The 15,988-nt window shown below is 43.7% G+C and overlaps 4 protein-coding genes across 9 annotated transcripts; 3 read left to right on the top strand and 1 right to left on the bottom strand.

The window, feature by feature from the left end:
* Window positions 1–239: 239 nt before the first annotated feature.
* Window positions 240–1,544, top strand: LOC4337329 (heavy metal-associated isoprenylated plant protein 39). Its single transcript, XM_015778239.3, has 3 exons — window positions 240–465; window positions 594–669; window positions 850–1,544. Exons 1-3 carry the CDS (start codon window positions 454–456, stop codon window positions 1,173–1,175), a joined length of 414 nt encoding a protein of 137 aa, XP_015633725.1. The 5' UTR covers window positions 240–453; the 3' UTR covers window positions 1,176–1,544.
* Window positions 1,545–3,067: 1,523 nt separating this feature from the next.
* On the top strand, window positions 3,068–7,148 carry LOC4337330 (actin-related protein 8-like). Of its 2 annotated transcripts, NM_001419926.1 has the most exons (12): window positions 3,068–3,560; window positions 3,661–3,746; window positions 4,055–4,125; window positions 4,285–4,352; window positions 4,520–4,581; window positions 4,838–4,935; window positions 5,373–5,454; window positions 5,763–5,905; window positions 6,061–6,209; window positions 6,289–6,422; window positions 6,542–6,660; window positions 6,754–7,148. In NM_001419926.1, the coding sequence occupies exons 1-12, from the start codon at window positions 3,205–3,207 to the stop codon at window positions 6,844–6,846; spliced, it is 1,461 nt and encodes a 486-aa protein (NP_001406855.1). In that variant the 5' UTR covers window positions 3,068–3,204; the 3' UTR covers window positions 6,847–7,148. The 2 variants fall into 2 exon arrangements, 1 of the variants encoding a protein (NP_001406855.1); NR_185121.1 differs by having other exon boundaries at window positions 4,285–4,935.
* A 229-nt stretch (window positions 7,149–7,377) lies between these two features.
* On the bottom strand, window positions 7,378–10,171 carry LOC4337331 (ubiquitin-conjugating enzyme E2 28). 2 transcript variants are annotated; one of them, NM_001419928.1, is made up of 5 exons: window positions 10,021–10,171; window positions 9,831–9,910; window positions 8,706–8,833; window positions 8,258–8,362; window positions 7,378–8,176 (listed from the first exon to the last, which is right to left on the bottom strand). In NM_001419928.1, the coding sequence occupies exons 2-5, from the start codon at window positions 9,898–9,900 to the stop codon at window positions 8,033–8,035; spliced, it is 447 nt and encodes a 148-aa protein (NP_001406857.1). In that variant the 5' UTR covers window positions 9,901–9,910; window positions 10,021–10,171; the 3' UTR covers window positions 7,378–8,032. The 2 variants fall into 2 exon arrangements, with proteins under 2 accessions (NP_001406857.1, NP_001406858.1); NM_001419929.1 differs by having other exon boundaries at window positions 10,025–10,166.
* A 1,128-nt stretch (window positions 10,172–11,299) lies between these two features.
* LOC4337332 (uncharacterized) lies at window positions 11,300–14,997 on the top strand. 4 transcript variants are annotated; one of them, XR_010741145.1, is made up of 7 exons: window positions 11,300–11,462; window positions 11,553–11,617; window positions 11,706–11,913; window positions 12,647–12,739; window positions 13,130–13,221; window positions 13,616–13,888; window positions 14,277–14,997. XR_010741145.1 is itself a non-coding variant. In XM_015780008.3 (7 exons), exons 1-6 carry the CDS (start codon window positions 11,359–11,361, stop codon window positions 13,886–13,888), a joined length of 831 nt encoding a protein of 276 aa, XP_015635494.1. In that variant the 5' UTR covers window positions 11,300–11,358; the 3' UTR covers window positions 14,277–14,997. The 4 variants fall into 4 exon arrangements, 3 of the variants coding, with proteins under 3 accessions (XP_015635494.1, XP_015635495.1, XP_066166269.1); XM_015780008.3 differs by having other exon boundaries at window positions 13,130–13,217; XM_015780009.3 differs by having other exon boundaries at window positions 11,709–11,913; window positions 13,130–13,217.
* Window positions 14,998–15,988: the final 991 nt, after the last annotated feature.

Here is a 15,988-nt window from a genome sequence, read left to right on the forward strand (position 1 = left end):
CCGCGGCTTCCTTTGCCCCGTTGCCGCCAACGTCGCGACCCCATTTTTGGGCAAAAGTATGGGCCCTTTTGGTGTTTTCTCGCGTACGACGCGCGACTCGGGTAGCGCCGGGTCGTCGGTCTGCGAGCGAGCATTTACCTTTTTTTTTTATTTCGGATGACGCGTTCTCTGGCTCGGCCTCGCGATGCCACGCGCGGCGCCGGCTATAAATCGAGCCGCCTCCTCCACCACCTCCTCTCGTCAAAACCCAAATATTTTTCGGCTTATTCGTTGCTCATAGAACACATCACCGCGACAAAAAATAAGCCTCTCTTGTTGTCACCTCCACACGTCCATTTGTCACCGCTGATGAGCTTTCGTGTGCGCCAGCTGCACAAAGAAAGACCGGTCCATAAGAGCGGCTGCCTGGTTCTGAATTTCTAGTCGCCACAGCGGAGAGGAGCCGATACTTCCATGGCCATGAAGGTACTTGGTTACTGTACAATTCAGAGATGTTTGTTCGATTTGCAGCTGTGTGTTTGTGTTGTGTGTGCGACGTGTTTGTTTTAGCTTATGATTGCTCACTGGTTTGTCTGTTTAACTGACGGCTGCAGAAGCTTGTGCTGAAGCTGGACCTGCACGATGACAAGGATAAGCAGAAGGCGATCAAAGCCGTCTCCACCCTCCACGGTATATACTCCATTTCTGACAAAATTTTCCATTCTTTCCTCTCGATTTCCGCTTGTGCTCTGCTTCTTTACCGCCAAATTGAGCTCTGAAAAGAAAAGGAATTCGCCCAATAATTCGATGAAAACTCTGTTCTTCGTTTGAGAGCAACGATGTAATCTGACAGCAACTATGTAACCGCAGGGATCGACATGATCTCCATGGACATGAAGGGCCAAAAGCTGACGGTGGTCGGCGACGTCGACCCGGTGGACGTCGTCGGCAAGCTCCGGAAGGGCTGGCCGTCGGCGAGCCTCCTCTCCGTGGGGCCGGCGAAGGAGGAGAAGAAGGAGGAGAAGAAGCCGGAAGAGAAGAAGGACGACAAGAAGCCAGAGCAACCCAAGCTCGTCTTCTACCCGCCGCCGCCGGCGTGGCACGCCCACGCCGCGCCGCCGTCGTACAGCTACCCGCCGCCGCAGTACGTCGTCCACAGCGCCGAGGAGGACCCCAACTCGTGCGTCATCTGCTGATCATGGCGTCGTTAGCTTGTACATTTTGCAGTTCGTCTAGCTGATCAACCTACTCACCGGTGGTCACTGATCGGGACCCGGACGTGGCGGTGGTTGGGTGTCGCACGCTTGCACTCCTCCCCTATCATTTGGCTGGTTCTCTGGCTCAGCTCGGTGACGGTGATGATGCGTTTGGTTTTGTGTGTATATGGTTGCTGCGCTTGCTTGTTGCTACTTGCTAGTACTAGACAAACAGGTGAGACAGGGAAGCTAAGCTAGCTATGTGCAGATAGTTTTGTGCCATTTCTTTTTTTTTGGTGATGAGATGAGACATGGGATTAAAGAGAAATCGTACTGTTATAAAAGAAGCGTATAATTCGATCTCATAAATTTTCCTGCCTTTTGAAATAGTCTGATTTGCATCACGGTGCACGAACGAACTGTTCGTGTGACTTTCGGGTACTGTACATTGCTCCAGAACGATCTGGAAGTGGAAGTGGATGATACGGTGACGAAAAAGAGAGCAGTACGAGAGGAAATGGTAATTAAAAACGTCGCTGCCTGGACCGTATTTGAGATGTGTTAATTATACGCAAGTTGCTGTCTGAACCGTATTTTGAGGTGTTATAACTATACTCCGTACTGCATAAAGTATACTGTACCTTTCATGGGTCATGTGACGGTGTGACGCAGTATCCGTTAATCAAGCTAACCTCCTACGCATCGTTATTAATTACAGTATTATTTCTCGTCACCGGAAGACACCCTCGTCAGTTCAGACAAGGGGCAAACTTAACCAGAGGCTTCCAGCCTTGTGTGGCTGCGGTTTTGCTAAGTGGCCGAGCGCCTCAAGACCCAGACCCTGAACGGCTGGATTTTTTACATTTTAATCTTTTCTAAAAAAAACTTATTTTATAAATAAATCACTAGAAAAGCATATTCTAATAATAGACCCTTTTCTCGAGGTAATGACATTAGCGCCGTCACTCTCACCCTCTATCAGAAGCTAAATCGCTGATTTGAAAGGAGTCGACATCAATAATGTTGATGTCAAGGATCTATTTGTAAGTTTTTTTTATAAATACAGTATGTCTTTGGTGTTGGTATTATTGGGGTTTGAAAGAGTTAATTAGGGTTGAATCTTTCACATTAGTGATTTAGCTTTTATAAGGGACGAGGGTGTCGACGCTAATACCGTTGGTGTCGAGATGTTGGACCTTGATGTCAAGGTACTTCCTCCGTTCTAAAATATAAAAATTTTTAGGTTGGTACGGGTATTTAAAAGAATATGTGAGAATAATTGAAGAAAGTGTGATTGGTTAAAAAAAGAAAGTATGTGAAGGAGATTATTGTAATTGGTTGAGAGGAGGATGTACATGGAGAAAATAGCTTTATTTTAGAATAAGGGACTATCCTAGAAATAACTACATTTTAGGACCAAAGGTAGTAATTGATGCTGACAAGAAAAAGTCTATTTCTAAAATGTTATAAATTTATTTATAAAATAACTTTTCATAAAAGACTAAATGTAAAAAAAAAATCCAGCGCGTAACGGCTGAAGGTAGGCTCCGATCGACCACCAGATTAGGCTGATTAAGTGGATAACCTATCAATCTGCCATTAAAAAACAATAATTTGCCATGTACAGCACGCAACTTGAATTGAACTACTGTCTCATTTAAAGAACGAGAAGAGAAAAAAAAATCTATCTATCTATCTATTAAAAAAAAACAACTTGTCCTAACAGGATTACTTCCAATTCGTCAACAACTGCGGTGTCGAAGCTGAAAGCACCACAAATTCCATGCGGCGAGTGCTGCTGACTCCAGCTTGACCTGTAGCAGTGATCCAAAAACGCGAGGCTTCCGGCGCGAGCCCACCGAGAAAAACGAGACGGCTGCCACGTTGGACCCGCGCGGGCCACTCACCCGCTCCAAACTTCTGGTCATCCTCGTCCTCGCCTTCCTCCTCCTCCTCCTCGATCCCAACCCAATTCCCCCGCGGCCGCATGTAGAGCTAGCCCCACCCGGCGAGCTCTCCCACCTCCTCCATGGCGATGGCGGTGCTGCTCCGCAAGGTGTGGGGCTCCGTGCTGGCCCGCGCGGCGGCGGGGGCGGCGCCGCCGGAGGCCTTCGCCGCCGCCGCCTCCCCGCGCCGCCCGCAGGCCGCCGGGGAGTACGGCTCGCTGGGCGCGCTCGACGTTCTCCCGATCGACGTGCTCGCGCAGATCCTGCGCCTGCTCGGCCCCGCCGACGCCGCGCGGTCCACCGCCGTGTGCCGCGCCTGGCGCCTGCTCGCCTCCGACAATGGCCTGTGGGCCTTCTTCCTCCGCCTCGGCCCCGATCCGTGGGAGCTCGTCGTCTTCGCCGAGACCCACCTCGGCGCTGGCCCGGCCTTGCACCCCGGGTCCGTACTCCGTACCGCGGCGCCTCTCCCGCTGTCTCGCATACTCCAGTTGTTAGTACTTATAGTATCTTTACCTAACACCATCGTTGTGCGCTTGTAGGCTGTACTACGATAGCTCGCCGCAGCTTTCGTTCAAGCATGTTTACACCCGTCGAGCGGTGGTTCCTGGTTCGATTATAGTCGATGGTATGATCCTCTTCGACATTCATATTGTGAATCTTTGTGTATGCTTTAAAATAACCATTAACCGATGCTTTGGTTAATAATAGTAGACACTGGATAGTAGAGTGACCGAGTACAGTGCACATTGATTGCTTCGTCTGAGTTTTCAATTGCAAAAGTTCGGTATTTATACATTACAACAGCTGTGTGGTTTGTGGAGTATATCGGTATTAGATTTGCTCAATCATGTTTAGTTGGTTGCAACAGAAGGGGGCTGTGTATTAGTTCTTCCCCTTTGAACTCATGTATCCTCTGGTGTTTTTCTTATTAAGGTGGATCGGGATATTGTAAGTACGGATGGAGCAAGTATGCTGCTCCATCTGGGCGTTGTGCGACATTCTTGGTAAGCTATCAAGACCCGCTACCACATCTTAATGACATATTCCCAACTATTTTGTACCATCATGATGACCAAGGCTGATCTATGAACATGAGTATTCGTGTTAATTGAATCAATAAGAGAGATTGCTCAATTGCTATTTATGTTGGGATCAACATTTAGGAATTTGGCAACATCGAGTCACCTATGTATGCAAGGCTTCGTCACTTCTTGTCCACAATCTACACCAGGTTCTAAAACTTCAACAGTACAACTTGCTTATTTCGTCTGATTAATCTTGCCTTAGCTACCACATATTTGTCCAGAATGGATCTTTTATGTTCCTGAAAGGATTTTCTTTTGTGTCGGTATTGGATTAATTCAATTCGATTGTACCATGAAAACTTGACTTCTACAGGATGCAAGTAAAGCCTTCTACTCAACCAATTATTGTTGTTCTTCCACTCTGCCACTCGGATGGTTAGTGTGTAGTATTTTCAGTTGGGTCAATTTTCTAGATGGCAGTTCTGTATTTGAAAATAGTATATTGCAAGAGAAATTTATGGTCAAATTAATTTTGTAAGACCATACCAAGTCAATTTGCTCCTTATAAAAATGAAGGGAGGAGGGTATTCGTGTTGCACATCCCATCAACTCTCTTGTTATTCCTGTTTCACTAAACTAATCCCAACTTCTTTTGCTGCAAGTCACCAAGTCTAATTCAAAATTTACACAGATACTGAGTCTGCTAGGGCTTCAAGAAAGCAATACAGGGACACATTATACTCGGTTCTGTTCGATATGAATGTTCCTGCTGTTTGTTCTGTTGATCAGGTGTGCATTCTTATATTTATTTTCTTTTGATGTTTGCTCAGTGATATGCATCCATGTTGCACACCATGATATCCTTTGCAGTTCATTAGATGCTTATTCATCATCATCATTTTAATGAACTTTGTTGGGGAGTCAAGATTTGAAGAAATTTTCTTCTTTGGGTTTAGCTTTTAGAAAATTGAACTGTTGGTTTAATTGCCTTGCACCATCACGAGTTTTAGCCCAAGTTGAAGATTTTTCAATTGATTGCTTCGCATGGAGTATATATTTGGTCTTGTGTCCTCAAGCTAAACACATCTCTCGAATTGTAGTTGAAGTACACCATTCTCAGGCTAATATCCTTTTATGTTCATACTCCCATGTATACTCACACTGCATTAATTTTCTGTCTCTGTTTTGATGATAATATCTTTTAACTTATTGCCATTTGCCTGCAGGCAGTTCTAGCTTTATATGCTGCTAAACGAACTTCTGGTATTGTTGTCAACATTGGATTTAATGCCACATCTATTGTTCCTAGTAAGTACTTAACATCAGTTTAATTCATGAATCCTTCCATGATTCAGTTGATTGCACTTATGTTCATTTACTGAGATTATCTCTAAAAATTGGGAAATTCCATTGCGTCTTTTACAATCTTACATGCTTCAAATTGTCTTTAGAAAGTAATGAGAAGATTTTTTTTTAATGTCAATAGACTACCTTAGCTTATATAAAAGCTAAGCATGGATATCTTGCCGAATATTTTCAATGTGAATGTATCAGCATAGTGTTACAAAATACCAAAATACTCACTGTTTCCATTCTTATACATGTTCTTTCAACAGTATTTCAAGGTAGGGTAATGCATGAGATAGGTGTTGAAACTGTGGGGCAAGGTGCCCTCAAACTTACTGGATTTCTGAAGGAACTAATGCAGCAGAGAAATATAACATTTGAGTCACTGTACACTGTTCGAACCATCAAAGAGGTAAAATCTTATTTATGCCAAGACAGCTAATGTTATTTGGATGGATTTGACCTAATAGCTACAGTCCAACTAATTGTGCCTGGGGGCCTATTAGTCGGGGCTAACCTGAATTTCACGTGACAGTTGACACACTTTTCCTCTATGTCATTGTAAAGAAACTTTGTTACGTCGCGGCTGATTATGAAGCAGAAAAACGTAAAGATACACAAGCTTCCTGTGAAGTAGATGGTGAAGGATGGTTTACTCTGTCTGAAGAAAGGTTCAAGACTGCAGAAATCCTTTTCCAGCCCCAGATTGGAGGAGTGTATGTCTCTTATCTGTCATATTTCCTATTATGTGATTTTATATGGTTCAATTATGGTTGCTCACTGCTGACCTTGCAGGCGTGCTATGGGCTTGCATAAAGCAGTATCTCTGTGTATGGATCACTGCTACAATTCAGAAGTGTTCGGTGATGACAACTGGTACAAGACAGTAGTTTTATCCGGTGGATCTTCATGCTTACCTGGTTTATCAGGTATGCTACCTTGTGCCTTTTTAATTCTGACTATATCAGAAATAATTGATATGAAAATAAACTGGAAAACTGATGCAAGTTTTCTATCTTGTGAATGATGTCATCTCTGTACATTACAGAGAGACTGGAAAAGGAGCTCCGTGAACTTCTTCCAGCACATATTTCAGAAGGGATAAGGGTTATTCCTCCCCCATTTGGCACCGATTCTGCCTGGTTTGGTGCAAAAATGATTAGCAACGTAAGGACAGCATCTCCCACCTTGATCATTGATTCTTATCATCAATTTTTTGCCACTTAAGTTTTACTAGTTGCTGACTTGATCAAATTTTAGGTGAGCACTTTCACGGAGGCATGGTGCATCAAGAAGAAGCAGTTTCGCCAGAAGACTCGTCGCAATGGTCCATCTTTTGTGAATGTGTGGTAATAGAGCCATATAATTGCAATACGATTGCACGGGAAGAGTCCGTGATGAGGGGAAATAAACATGGGGCTGTCTGTTAGCTTTTCTCCATATCCAGAGTACGGTACATAGCAATATAGCCTAGTCCCAGGTGTATAGAACAAAAGTGAAGTCCACATTGTGTAGAAATGGACTACAGGTGAATACATAATATACTATTGTTTTTATTATAGGATGTTGTAGAAGGAAATGCTCCAACACGATGTACGGACGTGAATTTTGTTGTCGATTGGCAAAAGAGACCTGCTGTTGTTTGTTGTGAAAGTATATCTTATATATATGGTTGAGAAATGTGTAACTTATGGTCCCTGTCATAAAAATAAATTTGGATATTGCACAACAGGTTTTCTTTTGATAAATTGCACAACAGTTTTGGAGCAACAGGCGTTAGTCTCGAGCATGGTAAGGCCAATACCGATACAAGCGAGTTTCAACCATATGAAACTAGATGCACAAAGTAAACTATAAAACTGGTTAAAACTAGCATTGGAAGACTTGAGTGTTTCAGTTCATCTAACTATATTCAATTCCATCCGTTGTCACAAGCAACCTATGAGACCACGAAATAAAATTACACATTGAAGATCTTATTTTATTGACTGACTTCAAATCTCTTTGACATACACTCTTGATAGAACTCTCCATCCTAATGCTAGAAGGCAACATCGCCTCCGATAGCCCATCTGTACCCATACACATTAATTCTCAGGCGTCGGCCATGCTGTGCTTGTACCTTTCCTCTTTAACGTATAATGACGTAATGTAACCCCTTTTTATAGCCTGGTCTTAGCAACGATCATTATGATAAGGTGACTGCACTTAAGAAACGTGTAAGCTGAACCTAAAGTACATTCAGCAACACGCAAAATCTTCATCCGTGCCGTGTTGATCACATATAAATCATAGCTATGGCACCGACAAAGCACGAATAATAAATATGATTTAGGAAACGACTTAAATAACAGAACAGTCAGGTAGAACAGACTACCAGACTGAAACGGACTTCACAAGGTAGGGTACATATGAGTTCAACTGGGCACAACAGCCCTCAAAAGTCCATTCATACTTCGTTGGGGGGAGAGTGGTGACTTGATGGTTATTTAGGTGATAACGTCGTTGGGTTTCGACACGTCCACCAGTTTGGCTGGCTTTAGCCCATGGCGTACTTCTGTGTCCAGGAGCGAGCGGTGGATTCATACTTGGCCCTATCAGTCTTGTACATGTGAGCAATCTCCGGCACCAACGGATCATCGGGGTTCGGGTCCGTCAGCAGTGAACAAATTGACAGGAGGACCTGTTAGAATTAATGATAACACAATTCATCAGGTGTCACAGAAGGGCCAAAATGTTGAAATCAGGTCATGCTGATAATTACCTTTGATATGGTAAGTGCAGGACTCCACTGTTCCTTGAGGATGTCGAGGCAAATGCTGCCATTGCTATTAATGTTCGGGTGGAAAACCTTGGTGCGGAAAGAGACCTGGCAAATAAGATCATAATATATATACAGAGTCAGAGTCCAAGTGAAGAATACAGAGAGCAAAAAATGTTGTCCTTGGGGACCCCCAAGAACTCATGTTATCATATAACATTAGCTCTAAACATCATAACATTGAAATAAACCTTATTTTTGGATGTTGAATCTGATATGTTTATTTCGATCATCGCCTAAACATTAGAATCCAAGGGAAAAAATAGATAGCAGATAATGTTTTATTGAGGGCCCCAAGAACTCATGTTATCATGTAAATGCAGTTCTAAACACCACGATATTGAAAATGACTGTAAGGTATGGCGTTGAATCACATAAGCAAAGAAATTACCTTCGGTGGTTTAAAAGGATAATCCGGTGGGAAATGAATGTTCACCAAGAATACCCCACCAGCAAATGGGCTGTCTGAGGGTCCCATAATAGTAGCTTGCCAATGGAACATGTCCTCACCCACAGGACCTGACAACAGACAAAAGTAGTCAGCACGAGATGAGTAAAACAAATTTTGGACATAGAGTTCAGTTTAAATAATGTAGAAAGTGATTCAAGATTAAGCAGGCTATATACTGCCAATTAATGTTTATCTTAAGCCTGACTGCATGAGCTATACAACAGTTGTTATCCAAACAAGTTGAGTAGAGTTTAGACAAATCACAAATGCAAACTGAAATGTCCATGTGGCATTCATGTTGGATATATAGGATTACTATAGATGAAGCAAGATGTCATTCATCTATGTATATGGCAAAAAGCATCTTGCAATCAAAATTACTACACATATTGTACTAAAGCATCCAATACATCTGCTGGAGTTTACACAGACCATCAGGCAACCAGCACACAAATTACAAAGATATCCACCGAATGAAGTGCTCAACTGGTGAGAGACATTCCATAGTGACAGATCTGCCTATTATGAAGTAGGTACTGTTTAAATCGATACTCTAAATATTCATGATTTGCCAGACACATCAAATGTAACTCCCATGATGAGCCTATTGTAGCTTTCTTCATAAACTGTGCTAATCAATCAATGTTGTAATTATGATGGCTTTGGTCTATATGCAGTTGAAGAGCACATAATGTGATCTACTTGTGTAAACAGTTTCACATCTTAATTCAAAAACAGAATAGACATTATCTACAACTATTAAGCCTGATTGCCTTGCCCTGATGAAACTCAAACTAGTAACCATCATCCTCAGAAGACATTACGCATCATCATAATCACTGATTGCCTTGCCCTGATGAAACTCACAACTAGTAACCATCATCCTCACAAGACATTACGCATCATCATAATCACCATATGCTAAACGCAAATAACAGTCTAACATCCGCGTGTCCCGCAAATCAAGCATCTAAAACGCAACAGAAACCACACAAACCAACACGTTCATCGCAATCGAATCCGGCAAGATCTGGGCGAAATCCAAGGCGATAGAGATCAAATCACCTGCGCTGCATGAGGTGGGAGGGTCCTTCTGCAGGTCCTTCAACTCCTTCAGGATCCTCTTGGACGCCATCGATCAAACCCTAATCACCCCCACAAAACAAGAAAAAAAATAAATCCACAGATCAAACCTAGGGCACCACAGATCAAACCGATCAAATCGAGAGAGAGAGGGGGGCCTAGAGACGCGTACCGACCGGCGACGGGGCGCTCCGGCGAGGGGGGGGGTCAGTGGTAGCGGCGGCCGGCGGCCTCTCTCTCTCTCCCCTCGGCGGCGACGGCGTGTCGAGGGGGGGTTCGGCCAAGAAAAACAAGAGGAAGCTGCGAGGAGTCGGGGAGGATTTGGGTGGGGGAGACGGGGGGACCAATTTATAGGGCGACGGGGCAACGTGGACCGTCCGATCGGGGATCCGCGCGCGCCGACGACTCGCGTGATGCTTACGCTGGACGCGCTTAGATTCGCCTTTCGGTGCTCTTCGCTTTCTTTTTTTTCTTTTTTTTCCTAAGGAGAAAAGTAAAAGGAAGTGTTCCTTTTATTGGATGATCTTGGAAGTTTAGCCTGGACACCTGCATCTTTACAGAGTTTATATCTATTTTTAACTTAGCGTTTTTTCCCTTACAATTCTATACAGAGCTCGATTTAAATTGGATTGGAGTAATTCTTAATATACAACTATTAGGTTTTCCATATACAACTGTATTTTGTATACATCAATGCCAATTAATCCGTACTACATAAATCAATCTACACCACTATATAATATTTCCGAAAGTTAGAATTGAATATAATGTATAACTTGTAGCATCCATACATATGAACCCGTTTTACATACAACTATATCAGTTGACCTGCATTATTATAATTTAAAACCACAAGGAATCGATTTGTTTTCCCCTTTCGACCACTGCAGGAAATCTTGAAAGCGAATAGATGCATATCTTAATCTAATAAAAGTAGATAAATTACACACAGTGAAAGTATTTATATTGGTTAGATTTATGGTGGTGGAACTTACTTTTCTTTCAATGATAAGCAATGTACCAATCGATAACAAAACGCGCGTGTAGTTTGACTTCATGAATTTCAAAATAATAGGATGCATGTGGTTTGGCGAGTGTGCATGTTATATAAACATATAAACGTAATCCCTCCGTTTCTAAAAAGAAAGTGAATTTAGTATTGAATGTGACACATTAGGGATGTCCAGATTCGTTGTACTGGGATCTGTCACATCTAGTACTATGTTGATTTTTTATGAGATGGAGGAGTATTAGGTTGATTTTTTATGAGACGAAGGGAGTATGTGTGTATGTGTATATACTGTGTTTTTAAGAAAAATAGATAAATTACGGTTCCCTATTGTTTAATGAGGTTTCCATTAACAAATGACAACTATCCAAACAGGTCCCTCTGAAGTTCTGATGATAGTTGTTCTACTCTGTTATTAACGAGATGGTGAGATAAACGGGATGTGGAGTAAAACTGTGCTTCAAACCATCCGCGGCGGCGTCAGTGCACCAGACGCTCAGGATGGCGGCGGCGGCGGCCATGGCCGCGAGTCGCCGCCTGCTCCATCTGCGGCCGGAGCTAGGGCTGCGCCTGCGCTCCCGTGCCCTAATCCCCTACCCTTCCTGGTACCTCTCCAGTCTCCACCCGCTCCCTCGATCCCCTTTTCGATCTCTCAGCTGTCCTAATTCGCTCTCCTCAAAATGCCTCTTCTTCAGGACGAAGGCGATGGGTCGTTGCCGGTATGAGCCGTCACCGCGGAGGCTCTCGAGCTGCCGGCGAGGTGCGTACGGAGAGGGGAACGCGGGTGAGCGTTTCAGTTATTGTTCAATGTAGATGTGCAACTGAACTGCTTGTTGTTCCTTTTCCAGCAGCCAAGAATGAGCGGCCATGGAGGTCGAGTTCAAATGAGCAGCTGACTGATGGCGATGGCACAGCCAAGTACATGGGCAGGAATTTCCCCGATGAATTCGCACAGCTTTCTTTGGAAGAGGAGGAAAGCGACGATGAGGTGCACGGAATCAGCGAAACCATGGTGAAAGATGTGGAGAAGGCTGCGGTCGAGTTGCTTGCTGGCAGGTAAGAATTAGCAAGCGATTTTCAACTCAACATCCATCCAGAAATATTGGAGGAATATCACTGAAGCACTGCTAAAGCGCTAATTATAACCAACATTTTCTCTGAGTGTTACTGGCCCTTCTCGTTTGGTGGTATTGGTTGTTGTTCTAATATAAGTGGTTGTTTTCTAGTTGGTGTATTCCCATGAACTTGATTCTGTAGGTGTCATGTCGCCACGAACAATGTGAAGATCTTCCTTGCCACTGTAAAAAAAGTACTTGAAGAAAAGAATCACGCCTTTCTGTTGTGCAAAAATGCAAGCCTTTATTTCAGGCAAGCATGGTTTATGCACAATGGTAAGGAAGCCAAAGAACTAGAACATAACATATGCAGCTAGCTGATTTGCTCATTTCTGCTATCATGGTCTTGTCTTGTTTTAAGTAGCTTACATAGTCCAAAGGAAATTTCTGCGCTATAAATTCTGCTCACTTATCACAGAAGTATATCTTTAGTGTGTTGTTTACCACTGTTGAAATTGAAATCTGAAATGCACATCCTTGTTTATTTTGAGCAGAGCATTCACAGTTCATTTCTGCTATCATGGTCTTGTCTTGTTTTAAGTAGCTTACATAGTCCAAAGGAAATTTCTGCGCTATAAATTCTGCCCACTTATCACATAAGTATATCTTTAGTGTGTTGTTTACCACTGTTGAAATTGAAATCTGAAATGCACCTCCTTGTTTATCTTGAGCAGAGCATTCACAGTTTCAGATCTTAGGAAGAAACTACGTGCTAAGAAGTTTCCTGATAATGCAGTTGATTCTGTAATTGCTGATTTCAAGTCAAGGTAAACACCTTTCTGTTGAATTGTTGAGCGCACTGACCGATAAACTGTAAAGGAACTTAGTACGCCACATTGCCATCCCAGTTGAATCAACTAGCATAGATACACAAAATTCTTCATACTCACCAATGGTGGTGATCATCTGTCTTTAGAACTTGTCTATATTATATGGAAGTTCCTACAACTTGACTCACCCAGTTTTCTAGATACTCTTGAATGTGGAATCCACAAAAAAAATGGCCTTCATAATTTGAAGGTATAATATTTGGTATTAGATTAAGTCATACTTGTGGATGCCATACACTAGCATATTCACTCTGACAATTTATGTTTTATGTGCCTAGCTTCTTCTCTTTCTTAGTTACAATAAATTTGTTCTTTTTGTTCCTGAAGGGGTCTGTTGAATGATGGTTATTATGCGGAATCTTTTTCACGATCTCGATGGTTATCATCAACTTGGGGCCCAAAGCGTATAAAACAGGTTGGTGGTATCTTTTCCTCTCTTTCTGCACTCAGTTGTTCCAATGAAACATCTTGCACAGCCTTCCCTCTTATATTCACTGAAGTCCTTTGTTATCAGTTAACACATGAATATAAACTCACTATAGATTGCAATGGGTTTAGCATAATTTCCGTGTCCAAAAGTTCAAATTCAATGAAGGAAGAGTAGCTTTGTGAAGCAACATTACATTCTGATGCCTTTAGAAACAAATGTCTTTATCTTTCTAGCAGTTGGTCAAGACATAAGTCCACATTGACATTCTAGTTATGTGGTATATTTCGTGTAGATGACTTAACTAATATGAATAATTCATTATATATGTCATGTCTAATTTTAACTGTAACTGACTGAAAAACATGTATTTTTGTCTGAATTAGGCACTTCGCCAAAAAGGGGTGCAAGATGCAGAAGTAGACCAGGCGACAAGGAGAGTATTCCAAGATGGTCATTCAAACCAGACAATGTATGGCATTTCCGAGGATTCAATGGATCATCTCTTTGAGCAGGCAGCTAAACAGTGGCAGCGGGGGCAAAGCTTGCCCCTTGAGAATCGCCGTGCACGCGTAGTGAGGTGGCTTCAGTACCGAGGGTTCAACTGGGCTGTAACCAATGCCATTGTTAGGAAGCTGGAAGCACAGAAACCTCCCTGAGTATGGAATTGATCCTTCTCCTTTGCTGCTTTTCAACTTTGCAATTTACAATGGTTTGCTATTTCTGTCGCAAGTTTAGCTTGCAGGTTCCTTCTATAGTTATGAATCTGGTTTCTGATTAACATGCCATTTTGAACAACGGGGAACGATGATTAACATGGTCATCATCCAACTTACATTAACTCATCCAATTGCATGATTAACATGGTCAATCAACGCATAGGAAGCAAAAAAACAAAAAGAAAACAATGAAAAATGAAAAATAAAAAAAAAATAAAAAAATGAGGTTCTTTTAGCCCTAATAATGGATGGGTGGCATGTATATATGTTTGATCGATGTTCTAGGGATGAAGAATCATTTACTTGGGCTTTATTCTTACTCGTTCAGGCGTCAGCGGCGCTCGGAGACGGGCTGGATGCGCTCCTGGCCTCCTCTGCCGGATCGGGGGCTGCCGCTGGTCTGGCCGGGCTCTCAGCCGGCGCCTCGGAGGATGACACGGATATCGCAGAGGTGCCGATGGAGGGAACCGGATCCTCGCTACGTCAGAGGGACGTCGGGCGCAGCTGCGCCGTTCGTTCCGCATCCGACGGACAGGCTCGCCCACGGCCCCCCAAAAAAAAAATACGGTCCACATCGCCACCACGGAGCCGCAGCCGGCCGTGCCGCCGGGGACGACTGGACGAGACAAGTGGGAGACCTCTGCCGCCGCCGCCACACGGCCGCATCCCCCGTCTCCCCGACGAAGCCCCTTCTGTCGCCACCTTCCTCCTCGTCCCCAACGCCGCCTCCGTGTCCTCCGTCATGCGGGAGGCCTCCGCTGCTCTCCGGCGTAAATTGAGACGCAACAGGAATGAAGCAATTTGAACAGAGCAAACAGTGCATTGTTGTGAGATTTTTTTTTTTGAGAGCATCCTTTGTTCACAGCAAGAGAGCATTTCTGAAGAATTGAGATTGAGTCAATATTGAATGAGATCTTCAAATGTAATTTTGAGTCTGATCATTGCGATCGTGTAAATTGAGATTGCAAAATAAGAAACAAGTGTTTTCAGTGCAAGATGCTTGGATGGTGAATACTTCACATCAAAAGACATTCTTGTGCTATACTGAAGTCTCAATCTCTTCAGCCATACTGAATTGAATTTTTTTTTTGATGCAATTACAATCTACGAATTCTCAAATCGATACAACAATCAATCTGAAATTGACAAAGAAATTCAATCATTGCATTTAGTATTGATTCACAAGTCACAATCCCAATTTACATCAATTTATAATCTCCATTATCAATTTACAATCTCGATCTAGGATTCTCATGCTGTTGCTGACTTGCAGTCACCTTCCAATTCAGAAGCCCTCATGAACATTGAAACTAGAATCAGTCAGCAACCTCGAACTACAAGTCTGCAAGTGTATATAACCTGCTGCTCAAGGAGTACAGCGACATGCTCAAGGAGCAGCTCCTCAACGACGCCCGACGCCGTCACCGGCGGTGCCCTTGTCTGTCGTCTCCATCGTCGGTGAGAGCAAGACGACACTCGTATGCAAGGTGTACTAGAGTCCCGAGTGGGTTTAGCGAAAGGCTCGGTGAAGGCGACGTCGTCGAGGCAGGCGGCAGGCCCTGACCTCTATGCGGGATGCGGCATGGAGGTCTGGTGGGGATGGAGACGAGGGGCGAGGCCTGGTGGGGATGGTGGCGGCGAGGGGAGGGGCTTCCTCGGGGATCAGCTCCACCCCCGCCTGCGCCGGAGGAGACGACGTCGGCAGCGAGCGGCCGACGACCACGGTGAATCAGGAGTTGGATGGAGAGGAATGAGTCCGATAGGCCACCTTGATTTTGCTCTATCCGTCGGATGCGGAACGAACGGCGCAGCTGCGCTTCCCCGATGGAGGCGGCAACGGTCGTGGCCTTTGCGAACGGCGCCACCGCGATAGGGGCGGATCTAGAAAAATGATCCATTGGTGTCATAATGTGTTTATTGGTGTTATAGTATGCTAATTATACTTAGACTATAGTGTTATAATATATGGATAAACAGTTTAACCATAGTTTTTACCGAATCGAAAGTCGTCAGTGTCGCCTGACACCGATGCTAACACTG

This window comes from Oryza sativa, chromosome 4, assembly GCF_034140825.1.
Source record: "Oryza sativa Japonica Group chromosome 4, ASM3414082v1".
Lineage (NCBI taxonomy): Eukaryota > Viridiplantae > Streptophyta > Magnoliopsida > Poales > Poaceae > Oryza > Oryza sativa.

Excerpts from the sequence above, each read along its gene's own strand:
- LOC4337330 (NM_001419926.1), top strand. The coding sequence starts at position 3,205 with ATGGCGATGGCGGTGCTGCTCCGCAAGGTGTGGGGCTCCGTGCTGGCC. Across the intron at positions 3,561-3,660 it reads GGCCCGGCCTTGCACCCCGG|GCTGTACTACGATAGCTCGC; the intron begins GTCCGTACTCCG and ends GTGCGCTTGTAG. Across the intron at positions 6,423-6,541 it reads ATGCTTACCTGGTTTATCAG|AGAGACTGGAAAAGGAGCTC; the intron begins GTATGCTACCTT and ends TGTACATTACAG.
- LOC4337329 (XM_015778239.3), top strand. Across the intron at positions 670-849 it reads AGCCGTCTCCACCCTCCACG|GGATCGACATGATCTCCATG; the intron begins GTATATACTCCA and ends ATGTAACCGCAG.
- LOC4337332 (XM_015780008.3), top strand. The coding sequence starts at position 11,359 with ATGGCGGCGGCGGCGGCCATGGCCGCGAGTCGCCGCCTGCTCCATCTG. Across the intron at positions 11,463-11,552 it reads CTAATCCCCTACCCTTCCTG|GACGAAGGCGATGGGTCGTT; the intron begins GTACCTCTCCAG and ends CCTCTTCTTCAG. Across the intron at positions 13,218-13,615 it reads GCCCAAAGCGTATAAAACAG|GCACTTCGCCAAAAAGGGGT; the intron begins GTTGGTGGTATC and ends TGTCTGAATTAG.
- LOC4337331 (NM_001419928.1), bottom strand. The coding sequence starts at position 9,900 with ATGGCGTCCAAGAGGATCCTGAAGGAGTTGAAGGACCTGCAGAAGGAC. Across the intron at positions 8,834-9,830 it reads TCCCACCTCATGCAGCGCAG|GTCCTGTGGGTGAGGACATG; the intron begins GTGATTTGATCT and ends GTCTGTTGTCAG. Across the intron at positions 8,363-8,705 it reads ATCCTTTTAAACCACCGAAG|GTCTCTTTCCGCACCAAGGT; the intron begins GTAATTTCTTTG and ends CTTATTTGCCAG.